The following is a 26,996-nucleotide window of genomic DNA, read 5'->3' on the forward strand; positions in this document are numbered from 1 at the left end:
TTGAGACGAACAATCTACATCAAAGTCACCCTAATAGCAAACTTGTTTCCGTTTGCGGGATTGAAAAAAAAGGACGTCTCATGTATTATCCTGGCTGGCCCTAAACGTAGTACTATTAGTTATTCTGTGCCTATACTTACTACGAACGAAGTGCAAAATTCGAACTTCGTATCTTGCCATCCCGCTGACGCTGAATACGAGAGTGAGAGGGATGGTACGATACGAATCTCGATTTTTGAATTTCGTAGTAGCCCCTCTGGTGTTAATGATTAATTAAACTTAGCTAAGAATAATTTCAATTAAACTAGCTTTCGAGAAAAAAACTGGATCAAAATTGGTCCACCGGTTTAAGAGCTAAGATTCCACAGACAGATAGACATTGGCATCAAACTTGTAACACCCCCTTTTTGCGTCGAGGGTTAAAAACAACGGCAATCGTGGCATTCGCAGTAGTGTACTTATAGTTAGGTATTTTACTACTTTGAAAATACGCCACAAAAATTTAACATTCGAAAACAAATAAGTCGAAAATTACACTATGGCGAAATGAGTAACGTAAGTAGGTAAGTATATAATACAATGCGAAAAGTTTTAAGGCGTACAGTAACGAATATGTCATTAACTGCCTTTCCTATCACATATAAATAATTAACCTTGGCGTGAAAATCACGTGGGATATTGACGACGGCCTAACTAAATACATGGAAACGCAGATAGAGTTCAATGAACTAGGTATCTCGACGGTCTTCTTGATTGACACAATTGTTAATAAATAACCATTTAACAGCGACTGTTATTGGTTGGTTCAGTCATGAACGGACCTGAGTATTGGATCAATGGTAAAAAATTAGCTTATTCGTTAAGACTGAAACGAATTACTATTAATTACTGCTGCTTAAAGGTATCTAATATTTACGAGTATGTGGTTTCTCTATGAATTGACGCGGTCCTCCCGGCCTAATTATGTAAATGAATGAAATATCGAAGAGCTCATCAGATTTAACTCCGTAAGTAGTTAAATTTTTAACTGCGTCATTTACTCATAATCATAAAGCATCGGACTGGAAAACCCACCCCACCCGACAGACAACAGCAAAAGCTAGACAAACGGAACTTTGCCAGCTGCCTAGGCACAAATAGGTACCTATATACAGCGCGTAAACTACAACTACGTTCATACACAACGATAGCTTCTCTGTATTTACGCGAGACGTCTCTTTTTGACTTGTATTGTATCACGTACTACGCCATACTCACACACCTAAACGATTTACGAGATCTAACTACGCACTGGTTTCATTCATGTACCGAAACTAGACCTCTCTTTCTATCTCATTCAACTAATTGCACGCGAGCAGTGTTAGAGTGAATAGGCGAATCCATGACACGAAATGGCGTTTGTTGAACCGATCCGCGGCGCCGCGCGTCGTCGGCGGTCGGTCGAAGTCTCGCTCCCTCGCGCATTGGCAGAGAACGCGTTCGCCTTCCGAACTGAACGTCGCCGTACGGTAGCGTGTATGTCTTAATTATTGATGCAAAAGTTCCACGATGGTAGATCATAACGAGAGATTGTTACATGAGTTGCAAACGAAAAGTGGAAATAATGTTTGTGCCGACTGTGGAGCCGATGGTACGTGGAAACAAGTGGTTATTTAATTGTGATAATGTTTTCCTTGTGAAGCGTGGTATTTTCATGGGGTGAATAGGCGGGGGGGCGTAAGTGCGTCCATGCTTTGGAGTTCAGTGACCTCGTCGTAAAATGCATTCAATGAAAATCAGCATGCCTAGTAGCACAACACGTTGATGACCTATGAAGAACGTAAAAATATTTCAATACAAATTTGGTGTAACGTGAATGTAGTGAAGAAGAAGGATACGTAAGCGTACTCGGTTCCGCTTATGGTGCACGCTAATTGAAAATTGATTTTGTGTGACCAGGCGAGCTGCTTGCCTGCCACTCTGCTACGTACTTGTGTGATTTTTTTGTACCTTTAACGCGAACCGAACGCAAGCCGGTGTAGAGATTATTATTTATCTATCACGAAGGAAAGTTACCGAAGCTTCGTTAAATTTGCTCTCTCCTTAAGCTTTGATAATTTCTAGAGCTCTACATCAACTCACTCATTTGAGTTTCGGTCGCATTTACGATAAAACAGGCATCAACGCTAATTTTAGTTGTAGAAAGACGTTGGTTTTATTAGTGTTTAGTACATATTACACAACTGTTTTGATTATGATGACCAAAACATAGCGTGGTGCTATTTACGATGGCGCAGAGGCCACTTGTGCGTGTGTGCGTAGATGACGTAGCTGCGTTGCGTCTCGCAATGTTGTCGATATCGTTGTTTGTGTCGGTGAACACGGATGTGTGTAAGGCAGGCGAGTACCAGGGGTGCATAGCCAAGGAAGAGTACACAGCCAGGGCTTAACAAACAATGCCTTAGGTAGCCACTTGCACAGATAAAGTAAGCTAAGCACAAACAGGCTTTATGCAACATTCACTCGGTGTAAGTTCCGTGTTGCTGATGAATCATCTTTGGGCGCGACACAACCTGCCTCTCGTTACGTAAATGTAACTAAAAATCCGTTTTGGCTTTCCCATTCATCTGAGTTTAATATTTTTGAAATGTCCAACATCGACAATAGAACCCCTAATGAAAAACCGGCCAAGAGCGTGTCGGACACGCCCAAAATAGGGTTCCGTAGCCATTACGGCGGGTTATTGATTTTTTTTTTAATTTTTTTATTGTACCACTTTGTCGGCATAGTTTACATATATATCCGTGTAAAATTACAGCTTTCTAGCATGACGGGCAGACAGACAGACAGACATGGCGAAACTATAAGGGTTCCGTTTTTGCCATTTTGGCTCCGGAAATTAAAAACGAATTACCGCTACCTACTTAGCTATTGTTTCGAAATGTCAATCACGTTAGTAATTGAAATAATTATATTATATTGTTAGTGGCAAAGTCAATTATCTACCTTTTACTAAGAAAACAAACATTTTAATTGATCTAAAGTAAGAGTATTGTATTGTATTGTAAAGTTGCAGTCTCCCAAAATAGGTAATACACTAAAGGTAGAGTCGTTTTACGTTTTGGCTTTCCCATTCATCTGAGTTTAATATTTTTGAAATGTCCAAGAAGGTCAATAGAAGTCCTAATTAATAATTGTTCATTAGATAATTATAGTTAAGTAAGGTACATATTTATTAGTTCAATATGGCAATCAAAATGTTAATTGTTTCATAATACGGTTATAAGGGCCAGTTAAATAATTATATTGTTAAAATACTAAAGACAATTAATTATCTATCTTTTACTAAGAAATAAAAATACCTAAAGTAAAGTTACAGTCTCCCGATAAGGTAAAATAACACTAAAGGTAGAGTCGTTTTCCTTTATGCTTTTTGGGATAAAATAAATATAGTCTAACTAAGGAACCGGCGGGAAAAAACCGGCCAAATGCGTGTCGGACACGCCCAAAATAGGGTTCCGTAGCCATTACGAAAAAATAAGTAATACTTTTCTAAGAATTCCGTATTTTATACGGAATCTTCCAAGTTTAGGTATATTTTATACCTTAGGCTGCTATTTACTCTTAAACTACTAATGATTCTCAAGCAAACTTAGCCGTTATAGTTTTCCTTGAAAGTTTGATATACATACTAGCATCCTGAATTTTTTCAAAATTTTCCACGAATTTTTATGAACATTTTAATGAAAATTAGCACTTTAAATTTGAATATTTTGCAAAAAAATCCCTGAATCGAAAAATCGTTTTTGCAACCCCCTTATGATTTTGAAAGACCTGTCCAACGATACCCCAAACTACAAGTTTGGATGAGAAAAAAAAACACCCCTACTTTACGTCTATGGGAGGTACACTAAAAAAATATATTTTTCAAATTTTTATTGTACCATTTTGTTGACATAGTTTACATACATATTCTTGCAAAATTACAGCTTTCTAGCATTGATAGCCCCTGAGCATAGCCACGGAAAGACAGACATGGCGAAACTATAAGGGTTCCGTTTTTGCCATTTTGGCTCCGGAACCCAAAAAACTATTAAAATGTTTTAAAAAGAGATAAAAATTGAAAGGAATCTTTTCAAATGTGAGTTAAAAGTTTTTAAAAGCCTAAGCGGAGCATTAGATCTTTGACTTTGCTTGACTAACTTCCAAGTTTCAACTCGGCGGGGGTTGATTATTTTTATACTGCCATCGCGGCGTACAGTTTTAGGGTTAATATATGCGTAACAAACAAAACACGAAGTAACTTGAAGCTCGATTTATTATTAGTATTGTATAAACCGCATGCAATGTCATTGTCTGGTTAGATAAAGTGTCTATTTTCACAAATTGTACTTTGTGTTGTACTTTATATACTAGTAAGAACCGTCGTGGTGGCCGAGTGGTTTGACCTATGGCCTCTCAAGCAGAGGATCGTGGGTTCAATTCAAACCCCGGCTCGCACTTCTGAGTTTTTCGAAACTCATGTGCGGAATTACATTTGAAATGTACCACGAGCTTTACGGTGAAGGAAAACATCGTGAGGAAGCCTGCACAAACCTGCGAAGCAATTCAATGGTGTGTGTGAAGTTCCCAATCCGCACTGAGCCCGCGTGGGAACTACTGCCCAAGCCCTCTCATTCTGAGAGGAGGCCTGTGCCCAGCAGTGGGACGAAGATGAGATGACTACTAAGAACAGTCACCAGCACCATGTCTGACACAACAAAGTGTGCATTAATATCTGATACGACTCTATTTCTAGAGCGGGTATAACGTGTCAGATATTTGTGCACGCTACGCTGTGGCAAATATTAATGCAGGTGATTGTACTTGCCTGCGTATCTACATATAATATACCTATGTAGTATCTGTGGTAGCATTTAAACGTAAATTATTTAAGACTAAGGAATGGCCTCAGTTCTTACTAAAATAATCCTGACCTCAATCTTTTTATTTTGATCTCTACACTACTTCAGTTTATAAAACTCTTTCTTTTGAAAACTTGGTTTTTAAAGGACTTATATCCCCTCTCGTAACTTGACAGCCTTTACCGCAAGGATATTAAAGTACAATCACCAGCACTAATATTTGACACAATAAAGCGTGCATAAATTAGACATGGGTAATCTCAACTCCGCGAAGTGATCTGACTCACTAGATCCAGCTCCGGTGTCGGTACCGAATCTGCTTATTGAATCAGACTCCTTTATTGACTCCGTTTCTTTCGAGCGATTATTAATTTATCTATGGCCGATGCGGCCCGGCTCGGTTCGGTAGGTACCAAGGTCAAGGTACTGAACTGAAGTACCGATTCGTTTCGTCCTTTTAATGTTGAAAAATTCTAAATTGTGTATTTTTTAAAGATCTATGGGCTACTTTAAGAACCTACTAGTTTTCTGTTTGATTCTTTGAAGCTTGAAAACAGTATTAAAATAAGCGTCGCCCGCTTCGGTCATATTATATTGTGTTTAAATTGTATCTCATTTCTTTCCAATATAACCGAGCGAGTAGTTCGTCCGAGTACCGACGTAGGTACCGGCTCACTCAGCACCCGACCAAACGTAATAAGATCCGATCCGATCCGAGCCGAGAGTGAAAGCGGAGCGAGTGAGTGTGACGGCGATCACGAGCCGCTCGATCCGGCCGGACTTGGTCGGAGTTAGTAACTCCGGAGTCGATAAGATTTGAAAGGAGTCATTAAGGGATTCGGATCCGCTTGAGTATCTGTCTCTTTTGAATCTTCAGATCCGGATTTACCCATCTCTAGCATAAATATCTGATACGACTTTACCTACGAGTATTTCTAGGGCCGGTGGGACGTGTCAGATATTTTTGCACGCTATACTGTGGCAGATATTAATGCAGGTGACTGTACCTACTAAACGAAACAATAATATTTTTTTTATTATGTGGTGTACAATAAAAGAGTCATTGTATAACTATAGACTTTATCCGCGGCTTCGCACGCTTAATCCATAGATTATGGCAGTAGAATTGAAATTCCGGGAATTAAATTCTCAATTCCTAAAAATTCAACCGTAATTTTTTTATGACTGCTCATCGGCTGTTATTTCGAAATTTTATCTCTATCCCGTGGGAATACCTTGGGTTAAAAATTGGTCCAAGTGTTATTCCAGACGTACAGCTACCTAGATACCAAATTTCATCCAAATTCGTCCAGCTATTTTAGCGTGAAGGCGTAACAAACACATACATACTTTTGGATTTATAATAAATATTATTTGGATTCTTTCAAAATTCAAATTGGAAATACGTAAGAAAATTGCTTGTAGATTGCATTTCTAATTATAGACAGACCAAAACAGTCTTGGGTGCTCATTTCATTATCCCTAGATAAATTTGATGTTTTGACTCAGTAGTAATATGCCTAAATTGAAATTTTAATATATATTTTTTTATTTATATAATATATTTATTGAACTATTAACATGTACATTTATATTGTAGATGAGTTAAAGTTATAGTTTTCCTTGTAAGTTAGACATACTTACTACCATCCTGATTTTTTTCAAATTTTTCCACCCACTGGTTTACATTTAAGAGGGGGGGGGGGGCTCGATTTTAATGAAAATTTGCACTTTAAAGTTGTATATTTTGCGAACAAATCACTTACTCACTTTTTCGATTCAATAGTTTAAGCAACCCCCTAATGGTTTTAAAAGACCTATCCAACGATAACCCACACTACAAGGTTGGATGAGAAAAAAAATCACCCCCACTTTACGTCTATGGGAGGTACTCTAAAAAAATTTTTTTTTTTTAAATTTTTAATTGTACTATTTGGTCGGCATAGCTTACATATTATTCGTGCAAAATTACAGCTTTCTAGCATTGATAGTCCCTGAGCAAAGCCGCGGACGGACAGACAGACATGGCGAAACTATAAGGTTTCCGTTTTTGCCATTTTGGCTACGAAACCCTAAAAAGTTTTTAATAGATGCATGTATGTTTTGTTGTCATGTTTACGTTTTCCTTGTAGGTATTCGAATAACACTGTTGTTATTGTGATTTCGATTCTTATCGCGAATGGCGACGTCATTTGATAAATAAATACCATAAATGCTTGAACAGAAATATAGATACTTAGGTACTAAACCTTAATAGGTGCCGCAAAGACCACCAAGGGACCTTATGTGAGAGAGAACTGCGGTGCTCTCTACTGCCAATGATTAATATTTTTTTTTAATTTTCAAAGCAATAGTTTAGCCTTTAGAGGGGGGACATTCGATTTTAATGAAAATTTGTACTTTAAAGTTGAATATTTCGCAAACAGATTACTGAATTGAAAAATCGTCTTCACAACCCCACACTAAGTATAGAGGACACGTTTATGGGAGTGGATTTACCAACCCTAAAAAAAGTTTTTTCATTTTTTTACCACTTTGTCGGCATAGTTGCTACATATCTCCGTGCACAATTACATCTGTCTAGCGCTGATATGTACTTAGTCACTGAACAAAGCTGCGAACGGACAACAGACAGACAGACATGGCGAAAGCGAAACTGTAAGGGTTCCGTTTTTGCCATTTTAGCTACGAAATCTTAAAAACGATGACAGAGGAGGTATTAATTTTAAAATATATTATATACCGTGATATAAAAACAATATCGATGTAATTTTATTATAAAACTAATCAAAAACCAATGATTATCTGTCGCGTTAGAGATATGAATCTAGTTTCGTGGTAATTGAAAAAAAAAATGTAAATTACTTGTTGATATATTGACACTTGTCACTATATATTTTTGCTAGAAAAAAGTGCCATAATATGGTTTTGAAGATAGAGAAAATATCGTTATTTGTACGTCAATCGAGCTGAGCCAACGCCATCTTTCTTTATTCAACTTTCGCAAATACTCGTAAATCCTAGCACTTAAATAGGTATGTGAGGCATACAAAAAAACATGTGATATTTTTCCTGGTAGTTGCATTGGTTATTCACCCTATTTGTATTCTAAAATGTTATGTGGGACAGCCAAAACACCATCCTCCGAGTATTTGCGGAGAAGTACAATTCTCCGTTCCTCAAGCATGTCAACCATAGGTGTTGGTTAATAGTAAACCTTAACGAGCACGTGTGGTTGAAATAAATAAGTTAATAAGTAACTAGAATAGTAAATAAATTTATAATTTAAATATGCACGTGATCCCTTATTATTATTACTAACATTAGTATAAGATTTAATAACTAAGACCATGGACTATGTAATTGTCTGAATAAAGAGTTAAAAAAAAAAAAGACGTTGTACAGGTAACACGCCAAATTTCGTCTGAAACAGACGCATAGGCCTGAATGAGTATGTGATGACAAATGGTATATATGTACATATTTATATGTATGACAAAGTACTGCTAGTCAAATTAATGGAATATTTTTCTCCGTAGATCCAGATTGGGCATCGTATAATCTGGGCATATTTATATGCATGCGGTGCGCCAGCATACACCGTGGCATGGGCGCGCATATCAGCCAAGTGAAACATCTCAAGCTTGATCGCTGGGAGGACTCACAGGTTCAGAGAATGAGAGATATTGGCAACATCGTGGCGAAGAATAAGTACGAAGAACGGGTGCCGCCTTGCTACAGAAGACCTACGAAAAATGATCCACAGTAAGTTACTTATATAAGTTTTATATAGGTTTTATAAAATAACAGAGGACTTCGTATTGGTATATCATGCTACGATTAAATCTGCAAAATGCACTTACACCTGGACAAATTTTAGAATAACTAAGTATGTTACCTTAGATTAGGTACGTCAATTACTGAGATTACCTCTGGTTAGCCATATATCGGAGCGTCGATGGGTGTTTGAAAATATTGTGAGAGTTCGTGATGTTAACATACTCGTTGTTATATTTTGGAACTGCGTTTCAACTTAATTTAAAATTATGGTGTTCTTATTCTCAAAAGTTTTTAGAGCATACAGATAGACAACGTTATTTTATTATTTTATTTTAAAAAATTACCTTTTTTTTTATTCGACTAGATGGAAAACGAGCAAGTGGGTCTCCTGATGGTAAGAGATCATCACCGCCCATAGACACCTGCAACACTAGGGCAACTGCGTCAAATCCAACAAAATAAACATTTCCCTGATGCTACTATTGATGACAAACCGCAATATTTTGACTGCGGCCATTTTGTTCTTAAAGCTCTTTAACGCTCTTTAGCTCTTTAAGCTTTTTACACGCTCGTGTATTTTGTATGCAAACGCAGGAGACCGAAGAGCTGGCAGTTTCCTCGCTCAACGCATCAGTCTTGCGGTCCAGCGGGGAAATGCTGCCAGCATCTTTGGTACCATGCCGCAGGGTCCATTTTTAGATTTATTATTAGTTTTAGCTTATTTAATTTTATTGTACGTAATATACCTTTTCCTTAGTTGGACCTGTATTGTTGTGGAAATATACTTATTTATTTAACGCAAATTGTAACCAGACGTTGGTTTTAGTGGTATGACGCTTCAACTACCAAATTATAATTAATTTCTGATTTTTCGAGCAGCAGTGTATTGCGTTTAATAATTTGGCACAAAAAAGTTGGTTAGGTATACTACATATGTATATTATTTAAGCTACCGTTTTAACTGTTGGACACGAAGAATGTAATTTAATACTCTGTGTACCCAGGTTGACTGACAATATTATCAGATTTATCAGATTACACCTTCGATTCCTAATTAGAAGTGCGTCATTCAAGAGAGCGATAATATTACAGTTTTAAATATTTATCTCCATAAAATGTTGAGTTAGGTTAGTTAACAGACAGGGCATTCATAAAAAATTTTCGCTCAAACTTTTAACACGTATATTATTTAATATTTAATAGTATAATGATTAGCAAAAAACGGCAAAAAAACCACGTTTGTAGTAAGGGAGCCCCCCTTAAATATTTATTTTATTTTAATTAAATTATTTATTTTTAAAGTGAATGAATATACTAATAAATATTCTGTGAATATTTCAAGCAACTAACTGTTGTCCTTATTAATATCGAGCAGGAGAGAGGAATTATGTACATTTACTGTTTTTTTTTTATTTTTATTTGATATTTACAGTTTTCTAGTTTTTTTTTTCAAGTATATCTACTGTATGATGGGGTTGGCAACACTGGTGCTAGCTAGCTAACTTAGCTAAGGGTAAATTTTAGGGTCAGTATGACCAGCAAAAGCAATTTGCTTACTAATAGGAGAACGTAGAAATAAGTAAATACCTATAGTTAATTTTATAAATTGTTTTTATCTATTTATTTACGATTGATTCCTTAATTCGGTGGGTAAATAGTGTTTTTGACAACTATATATCTGAATAAAAGGTTTAACAAATTTCAAAAATAGCATGGTGATGTAGGGATGGTAATACCGATGGCGAAATAATCGGTTAATTGATAATCGATTTGGTCGTTTTTTTTTATTTTGACCGTGCGAAGCCGGGTCAGGTCGCTAGTAAATAATAAGACGTAGACATTTGTAGCTCTTCAAAACTATGAATAATGCGGTTTAAAAATACGTTTTACTTGCGTTGTTATTCTAAACGCAGTCTTAGAACCTTTGGCATTTCCTGTTGGCTTTGTACAAATGCCATTTCCTGCAAACATCCATCTGACTTACGTATCTTCTATGTTTAGCTGATTCGTGCACAATAACCTAACCGGTCAAGATGTACCTTAGCGATCGTTTTAAAAATAAGAGTAAGCCTCTAAGAATATACTTACGTACTCGTAAGTTAAATAAACAGCAAAGTAAATTGACAAGTAATAATCAAAGTATCTTTCTGCTGTCATTTACACTTAGCTTGTCAATTTACTGTGCTTTACGTTGCTGCCAATTATAATTTTGTTAGAAAGTTAATAGTCTGAATTTTAGTTTATTAATTAAATTAATGTCATGGTTAAGTTACAGTAATACGTTACTTTAACCTCTGTTAAAAAAGCCTGGCACACACACTGTATATTTACAGGGTAATTATAGACAAACTAGCCTTTAGCCGCGGCTTTGCTCTCTAGAATTGTTAGATTTGGCAATTCATTTTAAATTTTCCTAAATTCCAGCTAAAATACCCGACAACTACCTACAACGTGGCCTTTATTTACTTTTATTGAACAAAAAAAACATGAAACTTTCGATGCGTGAGGCCTCTTAGACCGCAAGGCTCTTTCTGAGCCCAACTCTTAAGTACTTACCTATACAATTTGTAAGTAATACTGGCAGGCATAATATGTTAATCTAAAGAAATAAAGAAATTAAATGTCTATAATAAAAAAAAATAGTACCTACTCGCAAACACTGGATAATTTCGTAAACAGTATGTTGAAAGTCGCTAATATACGTCCCCGTAATCACACCCAGTAGGGGCGCATGTTGTAAACATGCGTGATTCACCACGTGACTCAAGAGTAATGTAGTTCCAAGAGAAAGCGTGAGAATATTTGAAGGTGGGGTGGAAAAACCCTGACTCACATTGTTCGTTGCGATTTTAACTTATTACCTCCCTTGTAACAGAATGCACAGGCTGAGGGCCGCTTAAAACAGCTCGTGTTCAGCAAAAACAGCCTGTTTTCGAAGTTATTCTCGTGATTGATAATGTAAGACGCCGGAGGGATATTAAACTACATATTACTACGTAGTTTCAGTAGAGTAAAAAAATATGTGTAACTTGTGTATTTTTCTGTACTGGATATAGTATGCAATGAACAATAATCTGTGTAGTTATTGCTGTAAAATATTTAACCGCTTGAGCTTAAGTTTCGACTAATAAAATTAAGGAAATTAAGAAAGGTATTTTTTACCTTGTACTTCTTCATTTTTGAAGTACAAAGAACCCGACGTTAGTGCTTTATGATTATGACTCACAGCTAATTGCTACCTTCATCACAATGTAATACTGTTAGGTAGGTACGCCGACTAGACTAGTCTAGACGTTACCTTTTGTGTTAAGTAGTTTGAGTTAAGGTATCGTGCCCATGCGCAATAAAGGCATAGGGCCGACGTCTTGGATAAGTTAATTAATTTTGTCTATGTGTCTGCTTTATTTTTAGAGTATTAATCGAGCAATGGATCCGTGCAAAATACCAACGCGAAGAATTCACGCACAATGACCGCCAGAACTACCTTTCTGGGTCTATGGAAGGCTTTTTAATGAAGCGAGGGAAGGAAGACAACCGCTATCAGCTCAGGAAATTCATACTCAACGAAAGCGAAGACACACTTAAGTGAGCCGAAAACATTATGAATTTCGCTAAAGCTGGCGTAAAGAGTTATTTTTATAAATCAAATGTTTTATTTAATAATCGAACAGTTACTTTATGCCAACTTTAACGCGAACCTTGCTTGTTTGTGTGCTTTTCTTGCTGACAAATCTATCCCTTAAGTAGCTTAGCTAGTCACGGAATGTCACCCGGCCCTTCTTTGTTATTTTATCTCATTGGTTTAAGAAAGGGCAGTGGTCCTGTTTAGTGCACAGCAATGGATGTCTTTCATTTGTCATTATTCAAAAACTACGTCATCACAATCATATTTTTTTTTAATGGGCGCAACTCGTTCCATGTCATCATGATTCATTTATTATTCAAAGTCTATTTTAGTCTTAACCATACGTACCAACGGGAAGTTTACTCTCTAAAAATATAATTTAATTTTGTGATAAATATAACGATGTCTCACTAATTTTGGTAATGCTTCTTTTTTTAATTGCTATAATCTACAAAAGATATTCCATATTATTTACAAGGATTCCAACTTCGTCTAACGGAATAATAAACCAAGCCGTGGTACAAAGGTTTGCGGAAAAATAAATTATAAAATAAGTGTACAATGCAATAAAAACGTAAAAGTCATATAGATCCAAATAAATCATAATGATGATGTAAAAAATAACAAGCTGATGAAATAACAATTGAAACTGTATCTAGTTAGACCGCAGTGGCAATATCAAGTTTGTTTACTGGAGTCTCAGCTCAGGTACTTGATAAGAGAGATTAACATAGGAAAGATTAAACCATACGTGTAGGTCAACAGCTACGGGTAAGTTCGTGACGTAGCCCTCACAAAACCATCGGAAAAACTTCCACGCCTCTGCTACAATGTTACGTCAAAAACTGTTCAAATATGGACCGACTACGTAACTTTGCACTCATTAACGATATGTATGCCGAGATGACGGCGACGTCATGTTTTGGCACGCCCATCTTAATTTTATAGCAAACATGGCATGTATAAGGCATTAGCGACTGTTGTGAAATTCTGACGTTGATAATTAAGACTTTTGACACGATTCACGTGAAGTCATAGATGGTTAGAATTGTATTCCGTCAGGTACCTAATAACAGTTGAAAATTTACTAGTCATTGTAACTGTTATTGTTATGATAGCGTGGGAGTTGTTTTCGTGTGAATTTCCCTCAAGCGTTGGATCCCACTGAAGTTATCTCATCGCTATCTTTACCTGTTCAGTTAAATTCTGGTCAAACTTGAATGTACTGAATGCTAACAATACACACATTTGATAACGCCGCCATAAAGGGAAAATTGATGTTTCCGTCACACAATCCTTGCGGTTAAAATTATGTCAATATGTCTTAATATACCTTGTTGTTTATAACATAGTTTTTTATTATGTTAAAAATAAATACTAATATTTGCTCGTGGTTCGTCGTTACCAAGCGTTATAAGATTGTGAGCATGGACGAAATGTAGTTACTAAAATTGTATCTAGATGCCTGAAAGTGTATACATAGGTTTCGCTACTTATACGCACTGGTTGTTTAGGTATCAGCATCCTTCAGACGGCTGTAGCGCTGCCGCGAGTTGTCTTGATCGGTTTTTCGCTCGGCTCCGCGATCATATCAAAAACTTTGGTCGCTCGAGGTAAGGACGGTCTCTCAATTAAAACTAAAACCAACGCGGTTTCTGTGCATAATCTATATACGGTTCGAGGTAAACAGTTATTTCAATTCACAGTTTCACTGTCACAAATTATCTAAAGCACTATTCATTCCAATGTACAATTAGCCATCATTATTTGCTTTTCAAATAGGCTCATCATCATTATTAATGAGACAATCTATGTAATGCATCTTCATTACTGCTTTTTGCAAATCTCTTTACTGCAGCTATACTTGTTTACTATGAAGTGAATTCGCGGAAATAATTAAAACAAACAGTTTTTAGTTTCAATTGTGGATAGTGTATAAATGTGACCCAAAAACCATAAAGTCTACATATTTTCTCAGGTATCATGTAAAAGAAAACAAAGAACCAAAGGGTATACTCAAACTGTCAGAATTGAACGTCGCATTCGCCCCTTCAAAGATTGGTCAAATGAATTCCATGCAGCTCACCTTCATTAAAGATGGATCCACGCGCCATATTTACGTCTACCACGACGATCCAGAGATCATCAATACTTGGTAAGTTTATTGATTATTTTCATTTTGCAAAATGTAAAATCGACCACGAATGTCGAATTGGCTTCACATTTTTATATGGTTTGGTGTTATAGTAGGAATTATTTGATCAGTCCCGATCTCGTTAAGAGCCCGGGCGTTAATGGCCCGGGCGGGCCCGGTTTGCAATCTCTAATCCGCATGCCAATAATTTCTTACCTACTAAATCCTCAGAAAACCAAATGTATTAAATTCTCGTTGATAAATTAATCTAACTCGAATTCAGTTTCTAATATCAAGTTAAATGGTTTAGTTAGAGATATAATTTTTTGCTCTTTATAGGCTAAATTTAATAAAGATGTCGACTTAGATGGGATTTGATATTTTACTAAAGGGAGAGGAGAAGTGCCGTAAGTTTCTGCTATCTGAATTAGCAACAGATAAAGGAAAACTGACAAATATTACGTAAATTGATATTATGTCCATTAATATGACGAGGGTAGAGACGAGTCGCGGCTTTCAATATTTCAAAGCTTTATTACTTTTATGAGCAGACATAGAATTTGCTTCTTCTTCAGAGGCGTAGGTACGTTTGATTGCCAACCTCTATTCTAATATTTTTTTGTCTTGTGCATCTTGTCTATAGCTCAAATTTAAGATTAAATCTAAATTAAGTGTTAAGTCAGTAGTACCTATCAATTAATAAAAAAACAGACCTTGCTTCTGTAACTGTTGTCTTTGATAGTAAGGAAAACGGCATGCAATTCCATGCAGCAGAGTTTCCTGTTTTTAAACTGTTTAATGATTAGTCATGATGAACTTGTTGCTTAATAGGTACTTAGGCATTTACAGTCCAACATTTAATACGTTTCGTAATTATTAATCTTATTTCCGAGTGATAATCCTGAAGGTTAGGAAAGACATATTTCTTTTGTCGTATTGTAACATGAAACTCGTCTCACTGAACTGACTGCCTCAACCTCGGTTTAGACAGATATGAAGAACAGAATAAGCTGTGCAGGCTTGATATTATTATATAATGCAAAAGGCCAGGTATCAGGTGCTAACCTACCGTTACCTACCATTTGGCCTACCACTTGCCGTTTAACGCGAAAACTTACGAACTATTTCATTGATAGTTTTATTTTCGTCCATAACCTAGACTTTAGAACCCATACTAAGAAATTAATTACCAGCTTAGGAATCGTTAATGGCACATCTTAGTCAGATTATTTTTTCTTTCTTAAAAATGGCACTTTCCCGTGCTTTCACCAATAAAAGTTTGTCATCCCTGTCTTACTTAGGTACAGTGATGAAACATATACATAGTTTAATCTGCTATTTGATGATGGGGAAGTTTATATGTAGGATTGTAGGTAGGTATATCACTTTTAAATTACATACATATGTGCTGTTTACCTATCTAGTTACTTATTTAGTGGCAATATTTTGTTTGTAAAGGAAGAAAATTACGCACTAAGAACTATACATGAACTGCACATTTGCCGTTCAAAAAGCAGCGAAATGAAGCCCCATTTAGGGAAAAAATGTTAGTAATAACCATACAAGAAAAATTACCACAGGAATCGAGTAATAATTCATTTTTTCTATTACCTAATGGGTCCCCGTTCTATTCACCAATAAAAGTTTGTCATCCCTGTCTTACTTAAGATGTACATCTGATGAAATCATATACATAGTTTAATCTGCTTTATTTGATGAATGGGGAAGTTTATATGTAGGATTGTAGGTAGGTGAATATCACTTTTAAATATACATTACATAAGTGGCTTGTTTCTTAGTTTATTTAGCCAATGCTGTTTGAACGGAAGAAAATTATGCAGACATTAGCAACATTTTTGCCGTTCAATCACCGCAGCGATCAATTGAATTTTGCATAGGTTATAGGTTACGCTTTTATGTTAGTAAAAATAATGCCGTCGTCGATAGCCCCCAATGTTAGTAATAATCTGTTAGTGGGTTTTCCGTGCTCCACGGAAAAATAGATGACCTTGGCCCTATATTTCACCTACGTAAGAATTGTCAGTGAAATTGTCAGCGTGGTGAAATAGGGCCCTGAGGCCGTGTTGCCTAACGTTTCTGACGCTCGCGATCGCAATCAAATGTCAGATTAATTACATAGAAAACTGTCATTTGTTTGCGATCGCGAGCGTCAGAAGCGTTAGGCGATACGGCCCCTGGACAAGTTAGTTACGCTGCGTCAGGTACTCATGAAATCATGAAAAATAGCAGTAACCGATTAGATATTAGTTACATCAACATGATTGCAACCATATACCTATACATATTTACGTAATAGTACGTCATGCTGACTCAGCAAATGCTAGTAACTACATACTTACATAAATAATACATTATTATAGGTACCAAAAGGTCTGGCTCATCGCATTAGGTAGGTACTACTAAGTTCATGAATAGTTTGAGGGAAAACCACTAGCGGGATTGTTTTTAATGAGTAAATAAAAATGCAAGTTTTATTATTATGTTTTCATGGTCTAGCACATTTAAAACAGCACGATGTGGGCCATGGGAATACCACATGGATATATAGCAATATTATCTACTAAACTTGTAAAACCCTCTAAATTGGCTAAGTATTTATGTAAAGTTTTTTGACGAGGTGCTAATTATATATTTTTTCGACAGTCGTCGTCATAAGGATAGTTTTCCTTTTAAATTCATATGAACAACTGATTATTCAAGCGAAGAGTTTAGCTTATAGAGAGGGGCATTTGGCACAAACAAAAATTAAGCACCCACTTTAAGGAATGATCTTAGCAAACCCACAATTTTTTTAAAGACCTATACGGGACCCTTCTCCAAGCTAAGCGAACGGACGGATAAATGCAAAGAAATCGCGAAACTAAAAATATTATTTTTAGAATTACGACACCCCCACTCCCTGATTTAACCGGCTAATTAGCAACATTTTTTGATACTCTAACTAAAAACATAGAGGAGCAATACGGTCTTTAACATACGGGCACAGGGGGCCCCCGAACGGCTGATATATTCGCTTTTTTTCTATTTTAATCCGACAAAAAGTTTTGCTCAAAATAAATCTCGGAATCTAGTATTTTAATCATACTTATATGTGTTTTTAAATAAAATACACATTCACAGCAATAAAATGTATTAATTAATCCCTTTAATTTCCAAAAGGGCCCCAACAGCCCTGTAGACGAGTAACTTTCGCTTAGTACCTAACAGTAATTGTTCTCACTACGTAGTCACCTTTTCTCCTCGTGGCCTAAACCCTCCTAAACGCTCCACTTCACTATTAACCCCTTTTACTTTTTCAGGTATATGGCAATACGCTGCGCGAAGCTCCACCTCCTCCAAGTCGCGTTTCCCTCCGCCCCCCAATCAGATCTGATCCTCAGACTGCCCAAAGACTTCGCCCGCGAGGGTTGGCTGTGGAAGACGGGACCCAGATCTTCTGATGCCCACCGCCGACGATGGTTTACCCTGGATAATAGGAAACTGATGTACCACGATGAGCCGTTGGACGCTTACCCGAAAGGAGAGATTTTTGTTGGTGAGTCATTCATAAATGGGAGCTGCTGGCAGTGGACTTCTTTCGGCTGACATGATGTTGATGGTGACTCAAAGGTGTGTTTCGGTTGTGCGGAGTCATAATTATAAAGGAAGCGGATTGAGATAGGGATTTCAGCAGACATCGCCTTGATAGAAGCAAACCCTATTACTTCACCATTTTTAGGGTTCCGGAGCCAAAATGGCAAAAACGGAACCCTTATAGTTTCGCCATGTCTGTCTGTCTGTCTGTCTATCCGTCCGTCCGCGGGTTTTGCTCAGGGACTATCAATGCTAGAAAGCTGTAATTTTGCACGGATATATGTGTAAACTATGCCGACAAAATGGTACAATTAAAAATTAAAAAAAAATTTTAGTGTACCTCCCATAGACGTAAAGTGGGGGTGATTTTTTATTCTCATCCAACCCTATAGTGTGGGGTATCGTTAGATAGGTATTTTAAAACCATTAGGGGGGCCATTTTTCGATTCAGCGATATGTTTGCGAAATATTCAACTTTAAAGTGCAAATTTTTATTAAAATCGAGCGTCCCCCCCCTCTAAAATTCAAACCGGTGGGTGGAAAATTTTTAAAAAAATCAGGATGGTAGTAAGTATATCAAACTTTTAAGGAAAACTATAACGGCTAAGTATGCTTGAGAATTATTAGTAGTTTAAGAGTAAATAGCAGCCTAAATGTATAAAATATACCTAAACTATGGAAGATTCCGTATAAAATACGAAATCCTTAGAAAAATATTACTTAATTTTTTCGTAATAGCTACGCGCTACACTAAAACGCGCGTAACACGTCTATTTTAGTCCCAACCCTTTAATAACCTGTATTGCTGTATTTTCCAACTTAATCTATCTCTATCTTTTTTATTTTTCCAGGCCACGAATCAAACGGCTACTACATCAAGGTCTCAAATACCGGCAACGGGTGTAAAGAAGCCCGCTTTCCCTTCCACCTAGTGACTCCTGACCGGATTTTCTGCCTCGCAGCGATCTCGCACGAAGATCGTGCCGGCTGGCTCGTGGTGCTGCAGCAGGCAATAAAGCGGCCGCTGTCGCCTCAAGACTCTACCAGTAAGTGTTATAGTCAGTAATATAATAGTCCTGACTATAGGCTATTGTATCAACCTCAAATACCTGCGACGGGTGTACAGAGGCCCGCTTCCCTTTCTACCTGGTCACGCCAGACCGGAGTTACTGCCTAACAGCGGTCTCGGCCGCTGTCGCCTCAAGACTCTACCAGTAAGTTTTACAGTCAGTAATATAATAATACAGACTATAGGCTATTGTACCAGTCATTAATACCGACAACGGGCGTAAAGAGGCCCGCTTTCCTTTCCACCTGGTAACGCCAGACTGGACTTATTGCATCACAGCGATCTCGCACGAGGATCGCATCGGCTGGCTCGCGGTGCTGTAGCCGGCGATAAAGCGGCCGCTGTGCCTCAAGACTCTACCAGTAAGTGTTATAGTCATTAATATAATAGTCCAGACTATAGGCCCTCGCCTCGCACCAGTCTCAAATACCGGTAATGGGTTTAAAGAGGCTCGCTTCCCTTTCCACCTGGTGACGCCAGACCGGACTTACTGCCTCGCAGCGATCTCGGCCGCTGTCGCTTCAAGACTCTACCAGTAAGTTTTATAGTCAGCAATATAATAGTCCAGACTATAGGCTATTGTATCAGTCTCAAATACCGGCAACAGGTGTAAATAATTTATTACATAACTTGATTCCTAAACACTAGACTAGACGATCACGGCCAGGAAGTCTATGGGGGAGGCCGGCTGATGAGATGATGATGATAACTTATTGCAAAGAGTTCGAAGAAGGTACTTAGGTAGCTACTATACGAGCATTTTTAGTAGTAGTTCGTAGAATTTATGTCGTATGTGAAACTATAATGAGGTCTAACATTGTTGTATCCTTCTTTTCTAGTTGAGGCGACCCTCGTCCGCAAACGCACTACATCAAACTCAATGAGCATATTCTCCGGAAGGTAGTTGCATTTTCCGCTTTTATGCTTTAGTCGTAAGAGGAACCGATGCTTCATTTTTCCACCACGTAGGGTTATTATTTGATAATTGCGTTAATTTATTTGTGTGAGCGTTTGAGGTGGTTTGTCAGTGTAGTTAAAGTTATTTAAAACAGAACACAAGTTTGCCGCGGACGGAATGAAATTTAGAGTGTCAAAAACAGGATTGGAACTCAAATCGTCAAATTATTTAAGAATAATATCTACCCTAATTTTGTATACTATACAATGTCGTTGGGCCGGTGACAAAAGTTGAACTTATAACTATTTACATTGAAAAACTCACAAATATGACTTGACTTGTATGCTTTATATCAATACAATTTATAAAAAGTGTAAACAAGCCGATTTCATCAAAATTCTTGTATAAACACCCACTGGATCGAATCAATAACACATTCATTTATAATTCGTGTCTTTTAACTAGAAGTCTAATCACTTTTTTTCACCAAAATTCACTTGATTTCAATATTTAATATTCATTTGAAAAATCTTCGTCAAAATCTGACGTTATTTCTTGAATGAAACATTTAATTTTGTATAATCTGTATTGGCATAGACTAGCGTAGAAGATGGTGGAAAATTTAACATTTTTTTTTTTATTTACTAACCTTAAAATAAAAAAAAAAATAGTTACCTACTACTTTTATAATTGAATAATCAGTCTGGAATTAAATCAAGTATTGTAAACAATAAAATCGACAAAAATACTGTGATCTATTCAATTAATAAATTAATCGATTTACTGAACAGATTAATTATTTTGCAATAGGTTCTAGGTTTTCACATCACTAAAATGTTCCTGGTCAGGCTTTAAATGGCGTCTTCGTTTACACTTTTCATAACTTGGATTGAAATACAATATATCTACCTATATATAATTTTATTGTCTTCAGATTAAATAATTTATATTTTTCACTTTTTAACATTTACTTGTAATGCATATACGAGTTTTTTACAATCATGTGTTATATAAATATTTTTTGCTCTTGGTATTAAATTATTTTTCACACATGGAGGACTGAATGTTCAATTATTAATTCATGTAGATGCGTGTCGTTTGTCGTTATTGTCTTAACGCATCCTGGCTAAACGCACAACAGATGTTAAATATCTTCATCAAATAATTTCAACACTTAAATCATCTGTAATGCATGTAGGCACCTAAATTGTAACATTGAAATCCTGTATAAATTCTTGAATACTTTCTATTTGAGTAGTTTGACTTCTGTTAGTGGCTACCACATGACGGCTAAATAAAAACTGATGATAAGTGAGTTTTTGGAGCTATACTTTAAACATTGGATTGAATTACGTTTAAGAGATTTTGCACACCGCGTTTCCCAAACGCGCTTTAGACGCGTTTTTCTCTCCATAGACAGTGTGTTAAAAAACCGGTGCATATATACCATCACCCAAATATGTGGTCTTCCACCCTAAAGTTGATAATCGTTTGCATGTCATAAAACAATAATGCCAATAGTCGTGTCTGTCAACTTGAAAGTTCGACTTTAGCGACATATTCATTTGATAGGAACTTGTTTAAAAATTGATAGACCACTTATTTGGCTGATGGTATAAAGGTCCTAACGCATTAAGTACGATTCACACTAAGCGGACCGGGCGGACTCAGCTGCCGCCGCGTTCCACCGGCTCCTCGAGCACGCTGAGGCAGCCGACCGGCGTCCTTCAACCGGACGGCGCGAGTCAGCTGCCGCGGCATGGCACCGGCTCTTCGAGCACGCCGCAAAAGCGGTAGGTAGCTGAAATACCCAAGGTACGCGACAAAGGCCGAACGGAGCCGATAGAACGCGACGGCAGCCGAACGTTGCCGACGGAGTAGGTACGTGAGGAGCGGACCGGCCTCGACGACAGCCGAACGCAGCTGTCGGAATGCGCGAGGAGCCGACCGGCCGCAAGCTGTGTTAATTAAATTCTATTCGAATGTGTGATGTTAGTACTGAGCAGACGTTCTAAATTCCTTTGGCATCTTGTAAAGTGCGCTAGTAAGCTGTCCGGCCCGGTCCGCTTAGTGTGAACCGTACTTAACACTGGCATACATTCATCAAAAGGGACTCTTAAATAAAAAAAGGCTTGAAGTATAAGTTGACATTAATAATGTCTTTATCGTATTTAAACATTTAATTGGACATAATTGTTATATTTACTGTGCTCTCTTCATCATGGTTAAAAGACATTCTACAGGGACTTTGTATAATGAATAACTTTAAATAAATGTAGTTATGTAGTAATGGGAATAACATGAATAATTACAATTATACTTAAGCGATAATATACATACAAACAATTTTTGATCAAAAATATATATTCGTACGCAATAATTCTGAATTGAATATTAATTGTAAGTTGATATCGCTTTGAATTTATTTGTGATATTCCCAATCATAACTAAGTTAAGATATAATCATCATTATATTTAGGTAATGAAGGATAAGTTTAACAGTGTGGCAAACTGTTTTTTTTTTATTGAAAACTAGAGTTCAACAATAAAAAATAGAAAATGGATGAAAGAGGAACTCAAGATTTTATAAAAAATAGTTGCCATATTGTAGCATTGAACGTCTAAACATTTGACCTTTAGATAAATAAAATATAAACAGACAGTGGCACCATTTTCTAATTTCTACTTTTTGTTATTGTGCTCTAGAACTTTTAATCATAATTTTATTTATTTTCTCAAGCAAAGACCACAGTTATCTTTTGTTTACTTTTTTTAATGTTGTTAACTGGGGTGACTTTGAACAGCAGGGCTGTAGAACATGTAATATCCTCAAGCTTAAAACTATATGTTTTCTAAGACCAGCCGACGTCTTCATCGATTTTCTTTACATTTCAAAGACTTGCCTCGTTCGTATGGAGAATGCCTCTATTAAAGTCACCCAGTTTTGTTTTTAAATATTTAATTTCACCCGTACCTATCTATAAATGTAGTTCTATTTCAGATATGCAACCACATATAATGTTTGTATTTATATATTTTTTACAATGATAACCAATTATTTTAACATCCAAGTGTACGCAACAAGCAATGCAAAAATAATAGACTGCGCAAGCAGTCTTATATTTAGTAAATATTTAAAACATCGTATAGTTTAATTTTCAAGCACTATACTATATAGGTACTAGGTACTCTTTTTTAACATTTGGTTGATGAAAAGTTGTGGCTGTACACCAAAACATTATGACTATCGAAAGTGAAACCTTATTCATAAGAAGGTATAAACTGGCCGGTATGATGGACTCTTATAAGAAAAAATATGTTGTCTTTTTCTGGCAAAACAAATGTCAAATTGACAGTTAAAGTCCGATTAATTATAAACTAATGAAAGCTTAATTAGTTTTTATGAGGGATTAGTCCCTAATTTCAATGTTTTACATGAAAGCCCTTTTAAGAATTTTAAATACGAGGGTTAATGAGTACTGAATTAGTGTTAATCGCTTTTATTTCGAAAAGTAAGTACTTATAGCGCGTTGCAGAGAGGATCACATTACATGTGCCACCGTAACCTAAAATATCATTAACTTTAACTATTTGTAAAATGAAATAGGTACCTACTCTGAAATCATCACAGCAAGGTGTGCTGTGAAGTATGAACATAAACCTGTAAGGTTAACGTTATTACAGATTGACTTGTGGTTCGATTCTCCGATGCTATCACAAAGTTTTCGAATAATTACAAATACCTGTTCAAAACACGACCATAAATAGATTTCCATAGAGTTTTACAAATTGTTTTATTATTTTATTTGAATTACATATACAATAAGCTCAAAATTAGCTTGTATTTAAACAAATATTTTAAGTAAGCTAAGCAGGGAATTTGATTTGGCAAGTAAAATTTTAAGATTTTAGATAAATTTAACAAGCAATGCTTGTAAAATATTTAGCTTTTCTCTTGAGTAGTCGTTTGTGAATTAAAATAATCAGTGATTGATTTTAGCCAGGTTGCATTAGCCCAAAAATGTTGTTGGAAAAGTAGAACTAATTGTTGTTGTCGGTTTTAACATCAGCAGTGGAGGAGATTCTTAAATCTTAGACTAATATTTGACATCTGGAGTAAAGATTGGCAATGATTAATTTTTATGTGAAGATAATTGTCAATTTAATTCAAATATCATTTCTTAAAGCTAGACCACACGTAACCAACGGAATTCTTAAGTATGTTTGTATATTTGTATGACCATACCTAGCAATACTTTGTTTTTTGCGGTGACAGTTTAGTTTTTAGTATCTGGGTGTTTTGATTTTGACTAATTTCTGTTATCGTCATCACATTAAAAAGATTTAAAATCGAAGCTAGGAGACTACCAAAAATAAGGTAGGATTAATATTTTATTGTAACGGTATACTATGTAATACTAATACAGGAGTATAGCTTGGGTAAGTTAGCGCTAACGTGCATGAATATAATTCATCTAAGGTATGTATCGTGGAGTGTTGAGTGTTTGCATTTTTAATTAGGGCCAGATTAGAATAGCATTTACATCAGATATTACCGTCATTATTTAGTCTTATCAGTTGGCATGGTTAGTTCTCTTATTAGCAACACTGCAGTCACATTGCAGAAACAAATAATCACTTCGTTGAGTTATGGTCGCTACCTGAGACGCTAATAGATATAGTTTGGATAAGACAGCACTGTCTTAAAATTTCGTGATCTCACTGATTCTTCATTCATCACCTTATTCAGTGGAAGCACATCTATGGAGTTCGCCTTTGCGAGTTAATCGGGCTTCGTAGGGACTCCGCTCCGCTTGTTGATGGGCAGTAGTGTCTTCATAGTTAATACCGTAATCGGGACTTGTCACGCTAAACACAAGAGTAATATCCTTCGACGTTTCGACCACAGTGGTCGTGGTCACGAGTAGGTAGACATCGTAGTAGTAGAATTGGTCGAGGTAATTATTCTTGTGTTGTCGACCAAAGTGCTGCCTACCGTTTTTATGGCAGTTCGTATGTACCTGCATCAGAAAAAAGACGCAAACTGTCACATTGTTTTGAATTGTTGTTTTGATTGTCACGAAATGATGTTTTTTTTGTATTATGATATATGATTATGACGCAACTTTTTACCTACTTACAAAATCATAGTTTCGGCGCATATATCTATCAGAGCGTCATAAAAACGGGATAAAAAATCCCTTAGAAAATATGTGTATTGTTATTAACCTTTAATCATAAAGATATTTCGGTGCGGGCAAGGTGGCAAAAAATATCGGCACATGCACTCTATTATTAAGGTATTAAGTTCATGTTCCGATATTTTTGATCACATTGGTCGCTCCGAAATATCTGATGGCAACTGTACGTGAGCACAGATGGTAAAGTAGTTTCTTGATCGACTATACCTTGTATAATTTCTACAAAATAACCATGTAAACAGATCAATTCATTGCACTGTAACCTAAAGCTTATGTCCAAAACGTTCATTTTGTAGAAAAAATAGTAATTAAATTAAATGTAATCGCAATAATTTTCTACATATTCATGTATCTATAGCTACAATTAAGACGTAGCTTTACAATTTATTATCATACTAGCCATTAGTTTTAATTGATAGTGAAATTAAAAGAGTTGTAAAGCATTTAGATGAATTTACCGCAAAGAATTAATGTTTCCTACGTGATGTACAATTTTGTTTTTAGATACGACATTAGAAGTTGGCAATATGGTTGAAAGTGAGAGAGGACTAGGACTATACTTTGCTTTATTCGATTTGCCGTAAGTCTCCTAAGTTAACTGCCGCAATAAAGTACGAGTAAGGTCCTCAAGATCTTATCTTAGATCCATCGCTTTAGTTATAAGTTTAGAATTATGTATTTAAAAGAAATTTACCAAAACATTGCCTCGCTTAAGTTCTACCTACATTACAATGTGTTGTAAATAATTAAACAGTATGATTTTGTGCTCTGGCATAATAATACATACCTATCTATTGTAACGAAATACATATTTATAAATAAACTTTTCACTGGCTAAGTTTTTTTTTTTTACCCATTTAGGTAACCCAAAATTGATTGATTTTTTGTACTATACCTACATACATATAAAAGGAACTATCTTTTTCCCGCGGCTTCGCTCGCGTGGAATTCGGTTATGGCACGCTGTTCCCTCGAGAACTGTGCATTTTTCCGGGATAAAAAGTAGGCTATGTCACTCTCTGACCCATAAACTATCTCCATGCCAAAAATCACGTCGATCCGTCGCTCCGTTTCGACGTGAAAGACGGACAAACGTAAAACACACACACTTTCGCATTTATAATATTAGTATATGGATGTAGAGACGACCGATATATTGTTTTACCATTCTATGGTCTTTACGGTTCAATGTAATCTGTATCGTTCAAATATTTAATCAAAGACTATTCCCGTGTCGTCGTCGTCTCACGAATCAAATCAGCTTTCATTCATTTAATTCATTAATTATTTTCTGAAGAAGGAACTGTATCTAAATTACGTAAATGATTATGCCACAAGACCATACTGGTCTAAGAGCAGCTACTTACAGCCCTACGTATTATAACTTATCTAATACATCGTGTATCACTGAATAGGTATAATTAAGGATTTAAATTGTAGAAAATAATTTAATTTACCTATTTAATTAAGTTCAAACACAGTTAATATTCGTTCCAAAGAAAGGTTACAAAACCGAAAAATGCTGGGTTTTGCCAATTCGTAAGTAATAGATACCTATGTAAATTCGTTATCAAAGTGTCTGCGTCAATCACGTTCGAAGTCGTATTGTTTATGCGCGGTCGCTAGCGACTGCATTCACCGGTCCTTTCTACCCTTATACTATACCATTTGACAGAAAGAAGTGAAAACGATTGCGTTTCCAAAGTGTTAAACAATAAAGGCTTTTGGTAAAACAATCACTTTGCTCACCCGCGACCTTATGATAGCTACATTTATGCAAGAAATGCGTGTTCATGCTGTTCCTCCACCTCC

At 36.3% G+C, this 26,996-nt stretch overlaps 1 protein-coding gene across 5 annotated transcripts; it reads left to right on the plus strand.

Moving 5' to 3' along the window:
• The first annotated feature begins 1,230 nt into the window (after positions 1-1,230).
• Positions 1,231-26,017, plus strand: LOC141430593 (arf-GAP with dual PH domain-containing protein 1-like). Of its 5 annotated transcripts, none has more exons than XM_074091371.1 (9): positions 1,231-1,630; positions 8,423-8,648; positions 12,075-12,248; positions 13,803-13,901; positions 14,267-14,443; positions 17,743-17,978; positions 18,868-19,062; positions 19,925-19,985; positions 21,637-26,017. In XM_074091371.1, exons 1-9 carry the CDS (start codon positions 1,549-1,551, stop codon positions 21,689-21,691), a joined length of 1,305 nt encoding a protein of 434 aa, XP_073947472.1. In that variant the 5' UTR covers positions 1,231-1,548; the 3' UTR covers positions 21,692-26,017. The 5 variants fall into 5 exon arrangements, with proteins under 5 accessions (XP_073947472.1, XP_073947473.1, XP_073947474.1 ...); XM_074091374.1 differs by lacking the exon at positions 1,231-1,630 and adding an exon at positions 2,280-2,507; XM_074091372.1 differs by having other exon boundaries at positions 19,925-26,017.
• The last annotated feature ends 979 nt before the right edge of the window (positions 26,018-26,996 follow it).

The sequence above is a fragment of the Choristoneura fumiferana genome, chromosome 8 (assembly GCF_025370935.1).
Source record: "Choristoneura fumiferana chromosome 8, NRCan_CFum_1, whole genome shotgun sequence".
NCBI classification, from domain to species: Eukaryota; Metazoa; Arthropoda; class Insecta; order Lepidoptera; family Tortricidae; genus Choristoneura; species Choristoneura fumiferana.

What these genes read in the sequence shown, in the direction of transcription:
- LOC141430593 (XM_074091371.1), top strand. Translation starts at nt 1,549, where the DNA reads ATGGTAGATCATAACGAGAGATTGTTACATGAGTTGCAAACGAAAAGT. An exon ending in GAAAGCGAAGACACACTTAA is followed by an intron (nt 12,249 to 13,802) that starts GTGAGCCGAAAA and finishes CTGGTTGTTTAG; the next exon opens with GTATCAGCATCCTTCAGACG. An exon ending in CCAGAGATCATCAATACTTG is followed by an intron (nt 14,444 to 17,742) that starts GTAAGTTTATTG and finishes TTACTTTTTCAG; the next exon opens with GTATATGGCAATACGCTGCG.